This window comes from Ahaetulla prasina, chromosome 2 (assembly GCF_028640845.1).
Source record: "Ahaetulla prasina isolate Xishuangbanna chromosome 2, ASM2864084v1, whole genome shotgun sequence".
In the NCBI taxonomy this organism is placed as follows: domain Eukaryota; kingdom Metazoa; phylum Chordata; class Lepidosauria; order Squamata; family Colubridae; genus Ahaetulla; species Ahaetulla prasina.
Window position 1 is genome coordinate 252,374,873 of NC_080540.1, and position 16,934 is coordinate 252,391,806.

The window sequence follows — 16,934 nt, forward strand, 5'->3', positions numbered from 1 at the left end:
ATAAATTAAATAGGAGAAATAAAACTGTTCCATAGAAAATGAGCATGTTAAGCAGTATACAATTGTATGTGCTAATGTTCATTTTGTCTTTGTTTCAGGTATCAGTTCTTTTTGCAGGTAAAGCAAGATGTCTTACAAGGGCGTTTGCCTTGTCCTGTCAACATTGCTGCTCAGTTGGGAGCTTATGCAATACAGGGTATGTGCTGATACAGTATTTCCCTTTTTAATACTTTCTTTTATTTGCAATACAGGGTTGATTATATCTTAAAGTCTGTGTTTCTTTGAGTTGAATATAGTGGATTGTTATGAATTTCTTCTTCAAGATACATTCCAGAGGGATAATAAATGCTTGCATTGGGTACCTATGTTCACATGACTCACACATAATGTAAAATCAGCATTTTTAGTCATGGTTTCCTAAAAAAATATTGATTCCTGTTTCAAACATAATGGTTTAGGTTCACTAAGCCTAATGCACTAGATTAGCTTTGGGTCAATGTTCAAGATTACCAAAATTTGCTGTTGCGGGTACTTTTGCACACTAAAAATGGTAACTTTATCAGAGATCCAGTCCATATTAAATTTTCAATGGGGAAGGGAGTAATAGTCCACAGAAACTGTGCCACCACAGATAAGTTAGCCTTTAAAAGAGCTATGTCTTCTTTAGTATTTGCTATGCAAAATGAATATATGTACAGTTTTAATTCATACAAAACTGAGTTCAGTTTATGTAGGACCACATCATAAAATGTTCAACTATATTAAACTTGTACATCTTATGGTAATAGAATGTTTCCAAACTGCTTTTGTAATGATTTTGTTTTATTTTATTTATTTTGTTTTATTTTGTTTTATTTTGTTTTATTTAGAGTCACTTGATGGAGAAATGGGCGGCATATAAATTTAATAAATATATAAATAAAACAAATTTATTATTTTATTCCCTTAAAAATTTTTGTTTTATTTAGAGTCACTTGATGGAGAAAGGGGCGGCATATAAATTTAATAAATATATAAATAAAACAAATTTATTATTTTATTCCCTTAAAAAATTATATAACTGCTCAATTCCCTTCATGTTCTTTTAAACGTATTAGGCAATGTTGGCAATTTTGTTTGTTTTAGCATTGTAATCTTTGGGCTTCCACTTAATAAGACTTAAGAATCATCACTTCGTTCTTTTTTGTCTTCAGTCTAGAATCCAGTATCTTCTTTTCAAAATATAATTCTGAAGAATTTCAGAACTGAGGGAGGTATTGAAGATCATGGGGGAGCGGGGGAGGCTCAGGCAAAGATTGCCCACAGAAATTGCTTGCTCCACCTCCACACACATAAGCACACCCAGATTGGAGAGGAAGAGATTTCAAGAGAGTGCTTAAGCTGTTTGCATAGCTTGCCTGCACCTCCCAGCACCAGTTTGCAGGTGCAATTGCATTGCTTTTAATATGTACAAGACAGTAAGCAGGCACTTGAGCATTCCAAAGGGTGAAGGGAATAGTTAGAAGGCAAATAAAAGCCAAATGTGAAACTGAGTGGTTATGTCACTTTCCATCCAGAAAGCACATGCAATTTCTCACTTAGTGACTGCTTTCCTTAGTGCTGAGCTGCCAGTTTCAGTAAGTGTTATTAAGGGAGGACTACCATTACTAGATTGCCACCAATCTTAGTGGAGTGTGACTTCTCCCTTGATGGTTTATCTGTTGCTATTTCCTGCTAATCTGGGTGTTGGTTGCTAGAGAGGTTATATTCTAGGCTATTTCTTTCCCTTTCCTAGACTTTTGATTGTGTCTTTTAAATAGTGTGTAATGAGGTTTATCTCTATGTATCTCTTGATGGCGGAGTCATCTGAATGCCAAACTTTCAAGAATCTTCTAGGATTTTTGAATTTGGCTTGATCTAAAATGTTAAGTTTCCCAATTGAAAATGATTGAGGCTGTCCATATGTCATTATCATTAAGTAAAGCAGTCACTAAATTGGAAACCGTATGACTGTGACTGTGTTTTCTTTCTCCCCTCTTCTCCATCCTTTGGAATGCTGATCCCAGCAATGGGCTAGCCAACCAGCAGTTCCTAACTATAACTGACCAGACTAATCAGTTTCACACTTTTGTTTGCCACCTAATAATTTTACTTCTGCTTTCTTTCCCCCCCATTCCTTCACCATGTGGAATGCTCATCATAGCACTGGGATAATTAATAAGGCAATTAATGCTGGTATTTACATTCATGAGTAGATTACAAAACAGTAAGGAGACACACAATGGGGCATATACATCGAAAGGAATGAGGTGGTACTGGTAGCTCTGAACGTGCTATGCAAAAGCTTGGTATGTTCCCCATCATGTGTATTAATACTCTCCTGCAATCCATTACTCTCCAGTCTCCATTGTGGGGGGACATGTCAACTGGAGGAGAGATTTCCCACAAAGATTGCTTGTTTCCCCCCCCGCCTCCCCCCCCCCCGTTATTTAAGCAATTGTCTCTGCAAGATGGGAAGGAAAAAAACAGGCTATCTTTATAAGCAATTTCTCCTGTGCCTGATCCAATTTTTTCTCACTGTTCCCTCACAGAACAAAGAACTTGGTGAAAAAATAATTAACAAGGGAGTAAGCAGGCTTCCTATGGGAAATACACTGCGCTTGGGTCTGTTAGCACCACTACCTCTATATGTCTGCTTACTCTCTTGTAATTTCTTTTTCTCTCATTTTTCTTCTCTGCAAGGGGGTACAAAAGAAAAACAGGTCAGGCACAGGACAACCCATACTCATTGTAATGCCTGTTTTATTGCAACATGTAAAATGGGATCCATACTTATTTTTTCTGTTCTCATTTTTCCTTCCATATTCCTATGTTCCACTTTTTTAATTAAATGCTATAATCTAGTATAATTTGTTAATTAAAATTAGATTATTTTAGTTGTATAATTTCAATAAAGTATTGAAACCGACTCGTTGGTTCTGTCCCAGGTGCCTGATGGACCCTGAGAGGTTCCAGACGGAGCTTGGGCCATTCCCTGAGGATTTGGCCCACGACTCGGCTGGGGATCTAGTTGCCGCCTGGGATCGGGCGGCAGCTGGTGCTCTAGACTGAGTTGTGCCTTTGCGGCCTCTGACCTGGTGCCGATCTCATTTAGCCCCTTGGTACTCTGAGGGGTTGAGGGAGATGAAGCACCAGAGACGACGCCTAGAGAGTACCTGGAGGTCCAGCCGCTCCGAATCTGACCGGATACTAGTTAGGTCCTATATTCGGACCTATCTAGTGGCAATGAGGGTGGCGAAACAGGAATATTTTTCCACTCTCATTGCATCAGCAGATAACCACCCAGCCGCCCCTGTTTAGGGTGACTCGCTTGCTCCTTCAACAGGGAGCAGTGGATGATCCCTTACCGGGTTGAGCTGAGGAGTTTGGGCAGTATCTGTTTGATAAAATCACTCAGATTCGGGAAGGGTTGGACACTGATTGGGTAGATCCGGGCGGGGTGGGAGAGGCAGGTCTTGGGGTTACTATCTGGGACGAGTTTGATTCTGTGGCTCCTGAGGATGTGGACAGGATACTGGGGGGACTGAATGCGACCACATGTTTACTGGACCCGTGTCCCTCCCGTACTGGCCACCCGGGAGGTGACACGAGGCTGGCTCCAGGGAATTGTGAACGCTTCTTTGATGGAGGGTGTTTTCCCTACCGCCTTGAAAGAGGCGGTGGTGCGGTCCCTCCTCAAGAAGCCCTCCCTGGATCCAGCTATTTTAGGAAATTATCGTCCTGTCTCCAACCTTCGTTTTGTGGCGAAGGTTGTTGAGAGTGTGGTTGCACGTCAGTTGCCCCAGTACCTGGATGAAACCGTCTATCTTGATCCGTTCCAGTCCAGTTTCCGGCCTGGATACAGCACGGAAACAGCCTTGGTCGTGTTGGTTGAAGATCTCTGGAGGGCTCGGGACAGAGGTTGTTCCTCTGTCCTGGTCCTATTAGATCTCTCAGCGGCTTTTGATACCATCGACCATGGTATCCTGCTGCACCGGCTCGGGGGACTTGGAGTGGGAGGCACCGTTCATCGGTGGTTCTCCTCCTACCTCTCCGACCGGTCGCAGACGGTGTTGACAGGAGGGCAGAGATTGGCCCCGAGGTGCCTCTTATGTGGGGTGCCGCAAGGGTCGGTTCTCTCGCCTCTTCTGTTCAACATCTACATGAAGCCACTGGGTGAGATCATCCGTGGTTTTGGGGTGAGTTGTCACCTATACGCTGACGATACTCAGCTGTATATTTCCACCCCTAACCACCCCAACGAGGCTGTTGAAGTGATGTCCCAGTGCCTGGAGGCCGTACGGATCTGGATGGGGAGAAATAGACTCAGACTCAGACTCAATCCCACCAAGACTGAGTGGCTGTGGATACCGGCAGCCCGATACAGTCAGCTAGTTCCATCGCTGACCGTTGGGGGCGAGTCATTGGCTTCCACGGAAAGGGCGCGCAATCTGGGCGTCCTCCTGGATGCACGGCTGTCTTTAGAAGAACATATGATGGCCGTCGCCAGGGGGGCTTTTTATCAGGTTCGCCTGATACGCCAGTTGCGCCCCTTTCTGGATCGGGCTTCCTTATGCACAGTCACCCATGCCCTTATTACATCCCGCCTGGACTACTGCAACGCTGTCTACATGGGGCTCCCCTTGAAGGGGACCCGGAGGCTTCAAATGGTCCAGAATGCGGCTGCGCGGGTGATAGAGGGAGCACCTCGTGGCTCCCGTATGACACCTCTCCTGCGCAGTCTGCACTGGCTCCCAGTGATCTTCCGGGTCCAATTCAAGGTGCTTGTTATCACCTTCAAAGCACTCCATGGCTTAGGACCCGGGTATCTATGAGACCGCCTACTGCCACCAGTAGCCTCACACCGACCAGTGCGCTCTCACAGAGAGGGCCTCCTCCGGATACTGTCAGCCAAACAATGTTGGCTGGCGACCTCCAGGGGGAGGGCCTTCTCTGTGGGGGCTCCCGCCCTCTGGAATGGGCTACCTCCGGGGCTTCGTCAACTCCCTGACCTCCAGACTTTCCGCCACGAGCTGAAGACGCTGTTGTTTCGACGTGCAGGACTAGCTTGAACATAGTTTTAATTTCAGGGTTTTAATCAGGGTTTTAAACGGGGTTTTAAATTGTATTTAAATTTTTAGGCCGTTATTGAATCAGTTTTTTACATAGTTTTTTAAATTTGTATTGTATGTACTGTATTTTTATTGGCTGTGAACCGCCCTGAGTCCTTCGGGAGAAGGGCGGTATAAAAATATAATTAATAATAATAATAATAATAATAATAATAATAATAATAATAATAATAATAATAATAATAATAATAATAATAATAATAATGTGAATACCTTATCAAAAAAATGCAATCAAAGAATTCATATTTTTGTGTGCATTGTATAGCTGAACTTGGAGACTATGATCCATGCAAGAACACTGAAAATTACGTTTCAGAATACCGTTTTGTTCCTGACCAAAAAGAAGAATTGGAAGATGCCATAGAACAAATACACAAAACTCTGACGTAAGAATTTGGTTTTATTAACTAATATCAAATGACAACTTGTGCAAAGAAAAAGCATTAAAGAAGCAGATTTCTCTGAGAAGAACCTTTATTTTGATTGCTTTTTAAAATATGCTTATGTGCTGGATCTCTTTCTTATCCATCCAGAACAAATACAAGTATAATACATTTTGCCTTAATGTTTTCTATGTATTGTATACAAGGGTGGGATTCAAAAATTTTAGCAACTGGTTCTCTGCCCGGTTGCTGGGTGGGCGTGGCCTACTCGGCCTCCTGCACCACTGCGGGTGGGCCATTTACACCCTCCCCAAGCTCTGGAGGCTTTCCTTGAAATTAGCATCCAGTTCGTCCGAATCGGCTGAATCCCACCCCTGATTGTATGTATATTACAAGCCAGGATATGATTGTAATTGCTAACTGGAGATCTTGGTCTGAATATCTTACTAATTTATTTTTCAAAATTATGGTTTATTTAGTAAAACACAGATGGCTAGGTTCATAACCATAGACAATTATCTAGGTGGAAGCATCTGGACAACTTTGTCTTGAGTTGTAAGCTAAGCAGGTCTTGGTCTGGCTTATACTTGGATGAGAGACAGTCAGTGACAATTAGGAGTTATAAAGTAGAGTAGGAAGTTATAATATACCCCAAATAAAGCAGTGAAAATTTATTTTATTTATTTATTTATTTATTTATCACATTTATATACCGCCCTATCTCCCTAGGGACTCAGGGCGGTTCACAGGCAAGTAAAAAATACATATAAATACAAACTAAAATAACAGTTAAAAAACTTATTCTACATGGCCGAATTATTAAAAAACAATATAAATAATAAAACCTATTAAAACCAGTATAAATTTAAAATCTAATCCAGTCCTGCGCAGATAAATAAATGTGTTTTAAGCTCACGACGGAAGGTTCGGAGGTCCGGAAGTTGATGAAGTCCTGGGGGGAGTTCGTTCCAGAGGGTGGGAGCCCCCACAGAGAAGGCCCTTCCCCTGGGTGTCGCCAGACGGCACTGCTTAGCTGACGGCACCCTGAGGAGTCCCTCTCTGTGAGAGTGCACGGGTCGGTGAGAGGTATTCGGTAGCAGTAGGCGGTCCCGTAAGTAGCCCGGCCCTATGCCATGGAGCGCTTTAAAGATGGTTACCAAAACCTTGAAGCGCACCCCGAAGGCCACAGGTAGCCAGTGCAGTCTGCGCAGGATAGGTGTCACACGGGAGCCACGAGGGGCTCCCTCTATCACCCGCGCAGCCGCATTCTGAACTAACTGAAGCCTCCGGATGCCCCTCAAGGGGAGCCCCATGTAGAGAGCATTGCAGTAATCCAGACGAGACGTCACGAGGGCGTGAGTGACCGTGCATAGGGCATCCTATCTCCTCTTTGCTGCTGCTAAGAAAATTACAGAAATATTTCTGTGAAATTGTAGCAACTGAATTGACTTAAGAGGCTTCATGTTTTCATATTGCTAAGTATATTTTAATAGATTTATAAACTATGGCTTATAAACAAATGGATTAATTTACATTTCATGTTAGGCCAGACATATGCATGCTACATTATGATTTAGCATATGCAAATCTCACTACTAAATAGTATAGATAAACATGAAAAATACTGGTAGGAAATCCTATATATAGCTTCAGAAGCATGACACGTTTAATCAAAGTGGTGGGGGCGAAAAAAAGATGAAAGCAATCTATAAACTATTAAAACTCTTGTATCTGTAATCTTCACCTGGATGAAACAGTGCATCACAGGGCAGTGATCAGGGTGAATATGATAACTGTCTTCCAGTACTTGAGGGACTGTCACAAAAAAGAAGGGATTGACTTATTCTCTAGGATACCAGAATGCAGGACTAGAAGTAATGGGTGGAAGCTTGTCAAAGAGATACAACCTAGAAGTAAGGAGGAATTTTAGCTCGCCTCCTGGGGTTATGGGTGCTCCACCACTGGAGTTTATAGATCTATTTGGGGGAAGACAAACAAAATTAGAGGAGGCCCCAGTTTGCCTTTTGCCACATTTGTATATTGAAGGATCAGTGAAAATACTAAGGTGCTGGTTACCACCTTTAAAGCGCTCCATGGCTTAGGACCGGGGTATTTGCGAGACCGCCTTCTGCCACCGATTGCCTCCCAACGACCTGTGCGCTCCCACAGAGTGGGTCTCCTCAGGGTGCCATTGACGAAACAATGTAGGTTGGCGGCCCCCAGGGGGAGGGCCTTCTCTGTGGCGGCACCAACCCTATGGAACGAGCTACCTCCGGGGTTACGCCAACTCCCCGACCTCCGAGCCTTCAGACGTGAACTGAAGACTTTATTATTTCACCGAGCGGGACTAGCCTAAGAATGTATTTTAGCGAAATTTTAATGGGTTTTAATCGGTCTTTGACCGTTTTAGTGATTCGGCCACTAAATATTTGCTTTTAATTGTTTTTAAATAGTGTTATTTATTATATTTATATTATAGTGGTATGTGTATTTTAATATTTTAATATTGGCTGTACACCGCCCTGAGTCCTTCGGGAGATGGTGCGGTATAGAAATCTAATTATAAATAAATAAATAAATAAATTATAAATAAAACTAAGTACAATAACTATAAAAGGGGAACTTTATTGCAGTGTATTCAATTCATAGGGAGTTCTATAAGCAAACTGATTTTTGCCACATTCAAAGAAAGAGAATCAACACATTACATAAAATAGATCTGTGGCCTAGAAAATTTACTGAAAGAGGGGTACAAAATGTAACCTTGTATTTTTTATAAAAGGTGCAATTACAACTGAATATGGATATAGATTCAATAGTCCCTACGCCACAATGGCAAGTCTACCAGACTTTTAATATTGTCCTCTGAAGAAAAGCTATTGAAAATACATAAGGATTTGTTAAGGTTAGAATTTGTCTAAATTTGGAGCCGATTATTTCATGTAAATATCTTGCTGACCTGAAAAAGAAGATTAACTCTAAAATATATGTGTCTAAGGAGAGCAAACTGATCTTTTTTTTTATTAAAAAGTTTTACCGCAATTTTAACAAGTATTTACCCTCCTCCTCCCTCCCCCCTTCACCCTCCCCCCTTCACCCTCCCCCCTCCCCCCCTGGACTTCCCAGAGCAAATGCAGGGTATAGCATTTACCAATCATAAGCTAAAATACGCTAATTATTCATAAATTCCCATCCCTCCCCTAGAACCATAACTCCCTTATTTCATATAAAAGAAAGAAAAAAGAATACTGTATACAAATACAATTATTACTTTCTGCTCATTCATATGCTATTTGATACTTTTTAGTCTGATATTTGTTTTGAATATATTCTATCCATCTTTTCCATTCCACTATGTATCTTTCTTGTGAATAGTCTTTCAGGTATGCTGAAATTTTTGCCATTTCTGCTAAGTTCGTTACTTTTAGTGTCCATTCTTCAATAGTAGGCAGATGTTCCTTCTTCCACTATTATGCCACCAGTAGTCTGGCTGCTGCTATTAAGTTTAAAATTAATTTAGTCTCTATTGATGTACAGTCCATAGTTATACCCAATAAAAACAGTTGCGGAGTAAATTTTATCTTCTTCTTCAAAATATTTTGCATAATCCACCAAATTTAAAAATATGGAACGCTTCACAAATTTGCGTGTCATCCTTGCGCAGGGGCCATGCTAAACTTCTCTGTATTGTTCCAATTTTAGTATATGTGCTGCCAAAGCGAGCACAAGAGCAAACTGATCTTGTTGCCCTTCCAAATCATAATGCTACTTAAGAACTGACACTGCCTGCCCACAGTATATCATCAGACTGCATCTTGTGAAAACTCCTAGTACTTCAGTTTCGGCTGGAATAATTTTCAATATCTTTCAAAATTATCTTCAAAGTGAAAGAGCATAAACCCAAAGGAAAGGGTATTAGCTTAGTAAGAAAACATAACTATATATTAGTCTTTACTTTGATCATTCCAATCTCTTGATGAAGAACTGCACTGGACACATATTCTCTCACTTTAAATATATTCCTTATAATATTGACTCTATCTTCTTTGAGGAATCAAAGTTTCTATACAGTCCCATTTGGGCTCCAAATAAAATCTGCATGAGCTTTAGCTGAAAATACTTTTCATATAGCTACTACATGTATCTCTGAAATGGTAGAAGGATTGTATATTTTGCTGATTTTTGAAGTTTTGGATTCTGGTGGCTCAGCAGACTAAGTCTGTCTGTTATTAACACAGCTGCTTGCAATTACTGCAAGTTCAGGTCCCATCAGGCCCAAGGTTGACTCAGCCTTCCATCCTTTATAAGGTAGGTAAAATGAGGACCCAGATTGTTGGGGGCAATAAAAAGTTGACTTTGTATATAATATACAAATGGATGAAGACTATTGCTTAACACAGTGTAAGCCGCCCTGAGTCTTTGGAGAAGGGCGAGATATAAATTCAAATAAAAAAAAATGAACATCTTTTATAATTTGTAAGAATTTTAATGTGCGGTATAAGAATGCAGTACTGCAGGGCTAACTCACTGCTTACTCCAGGAATTTAATTCTGAGCGGTTCAAAGTTGACTCAAATGTCCATCCTTCCAAAGTCGTAAAATGAGGACCCAGATTGTTGGGGGCAATATGTTGACCCTGTAAATTGCTTAGAGAGGGCTGTAAAGCATTGTGAACTGGTATATAAGTCTGTGCTATTCTATTTATTCAACAGAGGCCAAGTTCCAGCTGAGGCAGAACTGAATTACTTAGGAGTAGCAAAGACACTTGAAATGTATGGAGTGGATCTTTATCCTGTTTATGTAAGTAATATTTTTTAAAGTTAAAAGTCCCCAACCTTTTTGGTACCAAGAACTGGTTTTGTGGAAGACAATTTTTCCATGGACGGAGGAGGAGGAGCATGCATCCTAGATCCTCACAAGCACAGTTTACAGTAGGGTTAGTGCTCCTATGGGAATATAATGACTGGTGATCTAAAGTGGAGCTGAGACAGTGATGGGAAGTGGCTGCAAATACATATGAGCTTCACTCACTCACCTCTGTTCACTCACCTCCAGCTGTACAGCCTGCTTCTTTACTGGCCGTGAATCAGTTCCGGTCCTTGTCCTGGAGGTTGAGGGTCCCTATGTTAATAGAACTGTTGAGTTATTTTCCATGAAAAGGAAATTATAGTGCTGAACCACAAATTTATTTTTACTTTCTTCCATTCCAAAAGCAGTTTAGAACAGGGGTCTCCAACCTTGGTCCCTTTAAGACTGGTGGACTTCAACTCCCAGAGTTCCTCAGCCAGCTTTGCTGGCTGAGGGACTCTGGGAGTTTATTTATTTATTTATTTATTTATTTTGTCACGACAATATATGTAGGTATCATACAAAAAAGATTATATAGTATATAAACACATATATGAGTAAATATAAGGAGGTATAAGCATATATATATATAGGAAGAAGAAAAGAAAAACAATAGGACAGGAATGGTAGGCACGTTTGTGCGCTTATGCACGCCCCTTATGGTCCTCTTAGGAATGGGGTAAGGTCATAGTAGAAAGTTTTTGGTTAAAGCTTTTAGGATTATGAGAAAAGACCACAGAGTCAGGTAAAGTATTCCAAGCACTGATGATTCTGTTACAGAAGTCATATTTTCTGCAATCTAGATTAAACCGGTTGACATTAAGTTTAAATCTATTAGTTGCTCTAGTATTATTGCAATTAAAGCTGAAGTAGTCTTTAACAGGAAGGACATTACAATAGATGATTCTGTGAGTTAAACCTGGGTCTTGTTGAAGGCGACAGAGTTCCAAGTTTTCTAAGCCTAGGATTTCAAGTCTGGTGGGATAAAGTATTTTATTGTTTTCAGAGGAATGGAGAACTCTTCTTGTAAAATATTTCTGGACACGTCCAATTGTATTGATGTCAGAGATGTGGTGAGCTGTATTCTAGAATTGGTCTAGCAAATGTTTTATATGCTCTGGTTAGTAGTGTGGTGTTTTTGGAAAAGAAGCTACGCAAGATACACAAGTCTTAAAGGGACCAAGGTTGGAGACCCCTGGTTTAGAAGATGTTCAAGAGGCTGAGCCTATTAGGTTTGTAGATTGTACTATATAATTCTCTGGATCCTGGACAGAGTCAACAATCCTTGATTACCTGTTGCAAAGCAGTAATTCTGTTACTCTGGAACAAGATCCTTTTTTTTAAAGACAAAAGTTAAATCTTTGAAAATTCATATTTGAGATAAGCATGGATTATGGAACTTTCCCTTAAAGATTGTGGTTGCGTTGCTGTACAAAAGGCAAATAACTATTATAAAAAGTATAAGATTACAAATCTGAGGGATTTATTCTAAGTGTCTTTAGAAGATAAAAGGTATATACATGCAACAGATATGTTCAGGCAAGAAATTACAAAAGTAACACAGAATCTTCTGAGTAAAGTCCTTAAGAAGTTCAAAATAACAGGAAATAATAGATAATTAGTAGGCTCAGACTTAAGTGGAGAGAGTGGAAGCTTATTTAATAGTGACAATGGATATTTTTTTTGCAACTATTATAATGGAACCAGCTTAGAAAATGTTATTCTTTATCTCTACACAGTGATCTATATAAAACACATTTTTCTTTTGAAAAAAGTATCACATTAACAAATACAATTTAACTTAATTTAACATTTTTTTCCAGGGTGAAAACAAATCTGAGTATTTTCTGGGACTTAAGCCTATAGGAGTAGTTGTTTATAAGAATAAAAAGCAAGTAGGAAAGTATTTTTGGTAAGTAAAATCTATAGCCCATATCAAAATGGATGGTAAGCAACAATAGATATGCAAACTTAGTTCCTTCTTTTCCATCTATTCAATCTTCCAAGTACCGTAAATATTTTTCCTTAAATTGGTAAAGAAAAAAGTCTCTTTGATTGAGATGTAGGTCCTGATGATTGCGTGATTACACCCATGTATGCTTTGATAACTACATACATAGTCCTCTGTTTATAACCATAATAGAGCTTGCTCATTATGGTCGTAAGTTGTGATGATATAAAGCATGTGATCACGTGTCCAACCTGATTTTACAACCTTTTCTTACGGTAGTTGAGTGAATCGCTTGGTCATTAAGTGAATCAGTTGTTAAGCAAACCCATGGTTGCTCTATGGCATTTTTGGAAAAACTGGAAATAAAAGATGGTTATTGGCAAAAAGTCATAAATTGTGGTCATATGACTGTGAGATCCCACAATTCAACCCTATGCTACAAATACTCTCTTCTATTGGTACAGTGTTAACAGATTCTAATCTCTGCATACACACCACTATATTCAATTATTATCTGCATCTATATTACCGTATATACTCGAATATAAGCCGATCCGAGTATAAGCCGAGGTCCCCAATTTTACCCCAAAAACTGGGGTAAACTGGGGACTCGAGTATAAGCCGAGGGTGGGAAATGAGGCACCTACCGGTTGGGGAAACCCTCCCTCCCTCAGCTGAGAAGGCTGGCGGCTCCCCCGCCCCGCCCTCTCACTGCACCGGCAGGGCTTCCGTCCGGTAAAATGTGAAAAAAAGAAAAAAAAAAAAACTCGAGTATAAGCCGTATATACTCGAGTATAAGCCGAGGGGCTTAAAAAAAAAAAAAACTCGAGTATAAGCCGTATAGACCCGAGTATAAGCCGAGGGGACGTTTTTCAGCACAAAAAATGTGCTGAAAAACTCGGCTTATACTCGAGTATATACGGTACTTGCATTTTCTACTGCAATAAAACAGCTGGGGGAAAATACATTTTAGGATCATGGTAGGTTATGGAATGCTTATTTCCAATTTAGAATTAATTTCGGATCTATCTATTATAGAGAATTGGTATAGATATACTTATATGTTTCTAAGGAAGTAAAGAATGGCTACTGTATTAACTTTTTATAGTTAGAGCGATTCTTTTAATATTTCCTGATTAAATTCATTTCTATCTTTATGTGTTTTTTTTCTTTTTAAAAAAACATTTTAGGCCTAGAATTACCAGGGTCCACTTCAAAGAAGCTCACTTTGAACTTAGAGTTTTGGGAAAAGATGTAAGTTTATATTTTTATAATTTTAAATTAAGTGTATTATGCAACCCTGTAAAAAGTGTGAAAACAATAAAAGGCATTAATAAGCTGGCTGCGTGATTGTGGGCTGGACCAATACACTTCACAGTTTAAGTGTTGTGAGGAAAATAGAAGGCAGGAATATTTACACTAACTTGAGTAGTACAAAATAAAGGTAAGTTATAGATCCAATAATTTCAGAATATAATTAATAATTGTGAGATTTATGGGTAAATCTGCAAAGTTCTGTAGACCAGGGGTCTCCAACCTTGGCAACTTTAAGCCTGGAGGACTTCAACTCCCAGAATTCCCCAGCCAGCTTTGCTGACTAGGGAATTCTGGGAGTTGGTCCTTCAGGCTTAAAGTTGCCAAGGTTGGAGATCCCTGTTGTAGACAACTATAAGTAGTCAGATAAGGATGGTAACTGAAGTAAGAATTTCCATCACCAAGCAATATGGTCATAAAGCATGACATCACATCACTACTTAACAATGGAAATCACACATTGTTAAATGAGTCCCAGGCAGCTCCCAAGTAGGCAGCCATGTAAGGTATGGGGCCAGGGATGGCTGTTGCCAGTTACGGAAGGTTATGTGAGTGGCCTGCAAGACATGGAATTGTGGAAGGCCGTAGTGGTTGGGCAGGGGAGGGCGTGCAAGGAATAGTTCCAGTGTGGTAGGTTCAGGAGTGGGTATTTCCAGGCAGAGGATTGTGCAAGCGATTTATGACTTTCCCTGTCAGCTTCCCCATTGATTTTGCTTGTGGAAAGTTAGCAGGGAAAGTTGTAAATAGTGATCACATGACCATGGGATATCACAAGCCAATTGCCAAGTACCCAGATTGTGATAATGTGACTGCAGTAGTTCTGTGATGGCCAGAACTTCAAGGACAAGTAAGTCTCCTTTTTCAGTACCATCATAACTTTATTATTATTAATGGGAAAATTGTAGAAAATAATTAGTAATACCTCAGCTACTGCTCTTTTGTCTACCTCTTACATTTGAGGTGGGACTTTTAAAGTTCTTATAATGTAGCATTCCCTGACATGATACTCTCCGGATCATGGCTGGCAGTTATAATTCCAACACAAGAGAGCCCATTTGCTCTACTGATTTAAGGCATCAGTCTAGAAACCTTTCTAGAAATCCAGTCTAGAAATCAATCAGGATATTGATTTCCAGTCTCGCCTTAAGCACAAAAGCTCAGTGGGTGACTTTAGGCAGTCACTCTCTGTAACCCATAAAATCATGCATGGGTGACAAGCCAATCAATCAGTTCCAGTCACAAGTAGATGCTCTACTTTTGGTTGATCCAAAAATGGACCCTGAACTTGTAGAAAAATACTTGGAAGAAGAAGAGTTGTAATTCTAACACAACTATTATAGTAGAATCTTTGCACTGCCTCTAATATCTACATAAATGAGGCCACATGAAAGTAAAGCAGCTAGTGTATAATGTATGCATGTAATAAATGTGCCTGTATGAACGGCATGGTGGCCTATAGGTGAAGCTCTCATCTCACAATCAGGAGGCTGTGAGTTCGATCCTAGTTAGCAACATATAATTCTCTATCTGGGCACAAAGAGGAAATATCTACTGTGAACTCCACATAGGAATCGGCAAGGGCACTCAACCAGTAAATGCTCAGCTCCATTCAGTTGCCCAACTTCCCCCCAATGCAAGGGATTGCAGGGTCACTAAAAGGAAAAAAAATGTGCCTGTATATGACTTGACTTTAGTAATATTTAATCAGGATCCTGATTAAAACCATTCTTATTTTAATTAAATGATGAAATTGTATTTTTGTACTACAACTGGGATTGTATACTGGCCATCACAGTAATTCAGTAATGAAGAAACAAAGAGATAGGGACAGACTTTGCCCAAAACTTGTTGGTATTGGAAACATTCTATATACAGTAGAAAAGTTAGCTGGAGTGATGATTTGAGTCTTTTTTTAAATGGCAGAGAGATAGTATCCATTTTTGGTGACTGCAAAATGAATAGAGCAAACTGCTTGGCAATAATAACTCGAGATCAGAAATTTAACTCTTATTCTTCCAAGATCTCCAATCTGAGGATGAAATGGATCACAAACAAAGCAAATTTACCCAACAAATAACATAAAGTTTAGGAGGGTCTGTGTCAAAGTGAATCAATAAACACCTGATTTCTGATGTCTTTGTAGCTTTATGGACTACATGGTATAGAAGTGTTTTACAATGACTTTCTTCCAGGACATTTATTCAGCTTCTCAATCTAGCATGCAGCTCTGTTAGTCTCTCAGTCAAATATTTACCAGGTTCATTCTTGTTAGCTTCCAACTTATCTTCCAACAAGATCAATCAGGTACTGATACCTGCTGAAACATGTTTGGGTAGATGGACTGTCTAAAATTCAGGCCTGAGGGGTAGAAAGTAACAATCATACATGTGCTGTTGATAAATTACCTATTGAAGTGTAAGGTGAAATTAGTTGGAGAGACTGTGTGTAATATATACTTGTTAAAAAATGCAGTAGTTTTTCTCTCTGCTGTTTCCCTGAGAGAGGGAGCAGATCCATTGAGCTGTTTCTTTCCTCTGATTTTTCAGTGGAATGGTCCTGTTTTTCATTTCTCCTTTTGCAAAAGGAACATGTTAAAGGAATGCTGCTGAATGATCAGGTCTCTCAACATTGCGGTTAGAAGATACCTACTGTATATCTTGTGTGAAACATGTAGATTGTATGAATGTTGTTTTTACAATAATTCAGCAGTTTAATTGAAATTTCCAAGTTGAAACTCCAGAGTGATTCAAACCATCAAATTGTAAATTCCCAAATCAATTTGGAAAGATTCAAAAACGTATTAGAGATGTAACAGACTTTTCTATATATGCACATGTATTTTTTCTGTATCTATCTGAAAATCCAAATGTATTCAATTTTCTACATTGATATGAATGTCCAGATTGCATTGCATCAATTTTCCAATTCTATTCGGATTGATTTTAATGATACTTTTCCAATGAAATTCTAGTAGAAAATAGGGCAAAATGTGGACTGATCTATGCTATCTTTAAATAATTACAGAACTGGTTGAACAGTTATACCCAGTTACTATACACCAAGTGACTTCACACTGAGATGGAAGGAGATGTCGAGTGGAATATTACAGGTCCCTGTATTCAACATATTTATAAGTTACTTTGATAGGGGATTACAAAATATGTTATCCAATTTGTGGATAGTAAAAAGCTAGAGGGAATGCTAAGCAACTATTTTGTCAGTCTCAAAATACAGTAATTTGACTAGCTGGAACAACAGACAGACTCCACAAAGAAAAACTTTAATACTG

The 16,934-nt window shown here is 39.5% G+C and overlaps 1 protein-coding gene and 1 non-coding gene across 3 annotated transcripts in view; one reads left to right on the forward strand and one right to left on the reverse strand.

Annotated features, from left to right (window-relative positions):
• EPB41L4A (erythrocyte membrane protein band 4.1 like 4A) overlaps positions 1-16,934 on the forward strand; it is a 93,719-nt gene that overhangs the window by 46,395 nt on the left and 30,390 nt on the right. For both annotated transcript variants that reach the window (XM_058166123.1, XM_058166124.1), the window contains 5 exons: positions 99-196; positions 5,416-5,536; positions 10,245-10,332; positions 12,204-12,292; positions 13,522-13,585. In XM_058166123.1, coding sequence (XP_058022106.1) covers positions 99-196; positions 5,416-5,536; positions 10,245-10,332; positions 12,204-12,292; positions 13,522-13,585 — 460 coding nt within the window. The remainder of the gene's footprint in view (positions 1-98; positions 197-5,415; positions 5,537-10,244; positions 10,333-12,203; positions 12,293-13,521; positions 13,586-16,934) is intronic.
• Positions 9,153-9,259, reverse strand: LOC131193750 (U6 spliceosomal RNA). The gene has a single exon (XR_009154008.1). It is a non-coding gene; the product is annotated as a U6 spliceosomal RNA (small nuclear RNA).